Below are 6188 nucleotides of genomic sequence, written 5' to 3'. Positions count from 1 at the left end.
GGCCCACCTCGCTGGCATACGACACTGGCACGTGGCCAATAACCTGCCATTGTTGGGGCTGTCAGCACGCGTCCGCCTGGCCCTTCGAGCAGTAGCCAAGAAGCCCCGTCTGCCTACCAAGAAACGGCTCCCGATGTCTCTTTCTCTTCTCACTTCACTCCGTCGCAGACTCCGACGCGGCGCCCTCCCCACTCAAGACCGCCTGGCCGCGTGGGCAGCTGTGACAATGGGGTTCTTCGGAGCCCTACGGGGCAGTGAGTACCTAACTCCCAGCGCCAGCGCCTACTCTCCCCGCCGCACGTGTCTCCGCCGTCATGTCACCACTGACAATGACGCCCTCACCCTCACCATCCCGGCCTCCAAAACCGACCAAACCGGAAAAGGACATGTCGTCACGTTACCCCGACTCCAAGGATCGGCCTGCCCTGTTCGCGCCATGGACCGCTACCTGGCCTACACGGGTCACCTCCCAGCCGACCTTCCGCTCTTCACCCTGGCATCCGGCTCTTACGCCACCATTTCTTGGCTCAACAACTTGCTGAAAACCAATCTCTGCTCCGCATCCGGAAAACTCACCACCCACAGCCTCCGCATCGGGTTCGCCACCGCTGCGGCCGCCACAGGCACACCCAACCAGACTATACAAGCGTCCGGCCGGTGGCAGGGACACACCTATGCGTCCTACATACGTGGACCCCGCCTCGACGTCCGGCGTGCCTGCCTCGCCATAGACGCCGCTCATCGTCGGGACCGCCGCTCCCACTGAACACCCCTCCACTGCGCCTCCCCAGCGCCTCCCCCGTTCACCCACATCGCCTCGATACTTCGGGCACCCCGCCCTGATCTCGCCCAACGAGCTTAGAATATGCGTGCTTTGGTGTGTTTGGCGTCTTTCAGTTAACAAAGGAGAATGGAACATCACTGAGCAAGCGGGGAAAGGAGTTGAGACCGGTTTTACGGCAAAATAATAATACACTGCGCAACGGGAGGCAACACGGCAATACGGAACTACTATTTGGCAAAGCGACATTCGGCTAATGGTAACGTATCGGAGCTCGCGACGATCACGGTACATTAGACGGTCGCGAGGGCTGGACGACATGCAGCGACATCTACATCCATGCAAGTTTTAGGTCCGTAGGAGGAAGATAGATGGCACTACGTGATATTGAGATGGTCGCTATATCGCACTTATCAAAAGTGCTTTATGTACTAAGACGCACGAAAGTCAGTTCATGATTTATTTAAAAAAAAACTAATAATAATAATATGTATATGGATAAATAACGTTATGGGTAAACCCCGCATCGCATCAGGAATTTGGCCACCTCTTGGGTAGCCATCTTCCTTTACGAGTGCGAAGCACAAGCGATTTCCACCCGCCCACCCCACATCTCCCCTGGCCCTTTGTCTCCTCCTTTCGCCACTCGCTCAGTCTTTCAGGTCTTTCAGCTAAGTCTTTCAGTTAACAAAGGAGAATGGAACATCACTGAGCAAGCGGGGAAAGGAGTTGAGACCGGTTTTACGGCAAAATAATAATACACTGCGCAACGGGAGGCAACACGGCAATACGGAACTTCTATTTGGCAAAGCGACATTCGGCTAATAAGCATTTCGGCGAATTAGCATTTCGGGGAATTGACGTTTCGACTAATTGGCTTTTCGATTAATTGACATTTCGGCAAATAAGCATTTCACCAAATTTACATTTCGACTTTTTGCACGTCGGCAAAAAGCCATGTCGGCATTTCGACTTTTAGCACTTCGCCCCTTTGACATGTCGGCAAAAAGACACGCCGGCAAAATGAATTCGACAGATTGACATTCGGCGAATAAGCATTCGGCAAAACGCAGCTCGGCAAATTGGCCTGTAACAGGTTAAGTCAGTACTCAGTATGGCGTTACATTTTTTTTTTGTAGGCACATACCTGATTGCTGATTTAAAAAAAAAAAAGTTTCAGAGACATAGTTTGCTAACAAGTCCAACTCCAAACGTCGAGGACCGGAACGTGCTAACAATTTGCTCGGACTGATTTCATTATGTAAATATATGAAGGTAAAGTCGATGTTCCTCTCTTCATTGCACCATAACTGGTGCTCAGCAATCCCAGGATATCGAAATGGACCTAGTCATCTCTGGTTTACCCCTGGACAACAGCTTGTTGACATTCTCGATACAACGACCGGCAAGGGCCGCCCACAACTGACGTCCGGTGTTCCCTGTGAAGAACAAGGAGCGTGGTTAAAAACGGATGGGAGGAGCAACGACTCAAATCCGTCTCCACATTGGTTGCATCACGGCGCCATTTACATAATATGAATCTGTCCATGTCATCGTTGTGCCGACCAGTCGCTCTTAGAATGTCCGGCATCTGAGTGATGCTCCCAGCCGGATGCGTCGACAGCTGGTCAGCCCAGCGTTGCATCCGCCTACGCGCCGCTTACTCTCAATTACAATCCGATTACAATGCGATAACGGTACGATTACAATCCGATAACGGTGCGATGCAACTCGCAAGACGCGGTTTTTCCATGGCGGCGGCGCGTCTGGCGAATGTTGCGAAGGAGCACGGCGTGGTGCTGGGAGTTCCGTGCCAGGAATGGCGAGTGGTTCGCCAGAACTGGCCGACCTCTTCCACGAATCGCCAATTACTCGGGCCAGCTGCAGGTGAAAACAGTGTGACGGTGCAGATCAGGTCAAAGTCGTGCACGATAAAGATGATAGGCGTCTTTGGATGTTTTGTTGAAGGCGGTTTTGATATGAATACGTTTGCTGCCCAATTTTCGACGCTTTTACTGCGATATGGTTGTAGGCCAATGTCATGAGCATTGGATAACACATTTTAAATTGATTATCAAGTTACTATGGCAGTGATGCATTAATAAAAAGGCAAATACAATACACAGGTGTGTGCTTTTCTACCCACCTGTCGGTATAAACGGGCCCAAAGTTTTCATCTGTCCCGGCAAATGTGGCGCTGATGACTGATAGCCCCACTTCATATCGCGGTGACACGGACGACTGTTTCATTTTGGATCAATCATAAATATTTTTATTATTTTGTTTCGGTCTTGGTGTGGATATCAGTTTCAAACAAAAAGGAAACAATCTAAAAGTTACTTAGTTTTTTTATTAAACAACTGGGCATTAGGCCTTCAGTGATATCCCGAAGCGCAGTGTTTTCGGGATTGCAGATGTGTGCACACCAATTAAGCAGCAGTATCCCTCGCAGTTCTATATATCGCCTTCTACAACTTCCTTATCCTATCCGTGCCGTGCTATAGAAGCCTGAACGTGAATGCATGCATCCCATTTTCGCCAACTACGTGGATAACCACGATTGATGTAGTAAATGCTGTGTACCTAAATAAACAAAATAAATAAGTTCCTGTCAGTTCAACAACCTTATATGATATGTCGCCCGGTCGCCCCGGCGACATATCCGTAAGGATGTAACTATTTCCTTCAAATGCGAGCGCAACGCAATGGGGGAATTTTTGGGTGGCACGCTACTCAATGGCGGGGGCGTAGACTGGGGGTGCGAGGGTTCATGCCTATTGCCTATGCTCAGCTATACAAGTATAGGCATCCGTGTATCGCGCCGTTGGACTTCGCTGAAAAGATCACTGTTAAACCACTTGGGGATGGTTGCTACTTTCTGCACACTGAAGTTGGATGGAAACGGCAATTGAATTGAACCATTAAAAACAGCTAGCGCAACTATTGATTTTTTTTTTTTTTTGCTCTTAACATGATGGGTGCTGCCTAACTACAATACCTAGCGATTTCCTCAAGCATACGAAGTTCACTTCAAGGAATAATTCTTAACCCTAGAACGCCTAGGGGGGGGGTTGTATCAACCCCCCCCCTGAGGTTTTTCGGAAATAGTGCAAAAACGGCGGCGCGCAGCGCCGCCAAATTTTGGGTACCTTATGGGGCAACCTTTGCGCATCTTTTGCCGAAAAAAAATTGATCGGGTCATGTCAGGTCACGGAGTTATGACGTCATAAGAGGTACAGCCTCCGGCCGGATTTTCACAAACTGAGTGCCAACGCCCGAGGTTTCCTGCCGGTGGTACGGACATCGGTTGATGGATCGTGATGAAACTTCCCATGCATGTTGGGGCAAGTATTGGCTATCATATGGTATAAGAAATTTGACCGGGTCAGGTCAGGTCACGGAGCTATGACGTCACAAGAGGAACAGCGTCCGGTACTATTTTTGAAAAGCGCCCGAACCACTATTTTGCTAATTCTTGTCACCTCAATGGGAATATGCAGCAATATTAGCTTCTACAGGGAGCAAATGGACCTCCCAAATCCAAAAATACAATCAGATTTCAAAAATTTAAATTTTGATTTTTCGAATTTCTGCCGCCGACTGTGACCTTGCCGACTTCCGGCGCTCCCAACGCGCGATTTTTAGAGCTAGGGAAACGAAATACATACCAAACGATAGAGAATTGATCAAGGAACACGATAGTGAAGGTTTCAAGTCGATATCTCCCACCGTTTTGCCGCAATCGCCGCCGAAAGTTGAAAAAAGTCTATTTTTCCGAAAATTTGACCTTTGACCGGTCAAAAGTAGGTCAAATGTTGACCTAGGACCAAAAAATATACCACCAATCGCGAGATCTCGTTGAGAGCAATCCGTTGGTCTTTTCCGCTAAGCTCTACGACCTTCCGTTTCGAAACGCCAGGGGGGGGGTCGTAACAACCCCCCCCCTGGTCGTTCGTGTTATGAGAAATGGCCTGGTCGTGCGAGGGTTAAAGCGTGTTTTCATTTGCATGAGCATCTTTGAAATGCATGTTTTACACATTCTGTATCAGCTGCCACACCTGTTCAGCAGGACGCAAATGTGAAACCTCCTATCTCTTTGTTCCACTCGTGTTCCACGTCCGACCGGGCGTGTGCAGTCCTTTGTTGAATTCCTTCCATTGACACTCCAATCTCGGGCCTGAGCGCTGCTGTCAAAGCCATTGGATGACGGCATTTACGTCTTCAAAGGGCGCCGCCGCTCACGGGGATTCACTCGTCTGTAGAGGTGGCGGCTGGTCGTCCTCCTGCTCTGTCGGCTCCGACTTGTATCCGGGAGGAACTGTCATACTCCCAGGAGGAACTGTGAACAGGATGTTAGCAAATCAGTCATCTTACGGCCAAGAGGGATAAGGGTAACGCAGAGAAACAATACACGGACAAGTGCGTCACTAAAAGTGCCTACCTACACGCAGTTTTATGCTTTTTGCTTATTGCCCACGCTAAGCAAGAATAAGCTCAGATAACAATTAGCATTATCATTAAAAATATTTGTATTTTACTTTACAACGCATTTAGTTACTGTTTTGACGTTTTAAAGATTTTACCATATGTTTACCGTCAGACATTGCAACTTTGTTGCTATATGATCTTTTTTTTTCTAGCATCATAACTACAAAATCTCAAAACGCTCGTGAATCCCTCTCTTCCTCTCTCTTCTCTCCCTCTCTCTCCCCCCTCTCTCTCTCTCTCTATCTCATACCCCTTCCCTTCCAACTCGCTGCAATTAAACCTCGCCAACCCCATACCCTAAAAACTCCTCACCTTTCCCGATGACTCTCAGGATGCGGTCCTCGCAGCGCCGGGTGCCCTGTCGCAGCTCCTCCAGACCGGGGCGCACCTGCAGCCCCCTCCAGTAGGCCACTAGTGCCAGCTCCAGCTCCCCGGACGCGTACAGAGCGTCGGCCAGCGCCAGCCGAGCTGCAGGAGATAAAGTCTGGTGCAATAGTGTTGGAAATAAATCAAAAGCAGGATGTAATCATAAGCCAGCATATGGAAATTTCATTATATTTTCAAAAGTAGTATTTAGGATTGTGGCATGTAGCCTCACCTTTGTATTCCTTGAATCATATGCATATTATATTGCTTCTATGACATAATAGCTATCAGACTTAAGCCTATTTATGTAAAATGATCAGCGATCGCTGCACTTGACTTATGCCCTCCTACCGTGTGGGTTTCCACCGTCGGCCTGCAGTGCCAGGTTGGCCTCGGCGAGTGCCTGTTTGAGCTGCTTCAGTCGACGGCAGGAGACACTCCGGCCGACCCGGCACCGGCAGACGGCGGCCGGCGGCGGCTCCATCCTCAGACACTGACGGAGGTGAAATATTGGATAGTGAGACTGATGTTCTGTCCTACCCGGCACTGGCAG

The 6188-nt window shown here is 49.3% G+C and overlaps 1 protein-coding gene across 1 annotated transcript; it reads left to right on the top strand.

The window, feature by feature from the left end:
• The first annotated feature begins 226 nt into the window (after window positions 1-226).
• Window positions 227-766, top strand: LOC122393162. The gene has a single exon (XM_043388902.1). The coding sequence runs from the start codon at window positions 227-229 to the stop codon at window positions 764-766; it is 540 nt and encodes a 179-aa protein (XP_043244837.1).
• Window positions 767-6188: the final 5422 nt, after the last annotated feature.

The sequence above is a fragment of the Amphibalanus amphitrite genome, unplaced genomic scaffold, assembly GCF_019059575.1.
Source record: "Amphibalanus amphitrite isolate SeventyFive unplaced genomic scaffold, NRLGWU_Aamphi_draft 000519F_arrow, whole genome shotgun sequence".
NCBI classification, from domain to species: Eukaryota; Metazoa; Arthropoda; class Thecostraca; order Balanomorpha; family Balanidae; genus Amphibalanus; species Amphibalanus amphitrite.
This window is presented reverse-complemented; position numbering and strand designations above follow the sequence as displayed.

Bases quoted from the DNA above. Each gene is read 5' to 3' on its own strand.
- LOC122393162 (XM_043388902.1), top strand. From the start codon at position 227: ATGGGGTTCTTCGGAGCCCTACGGGGCAGTGAGTACCTAACTCCCAGC.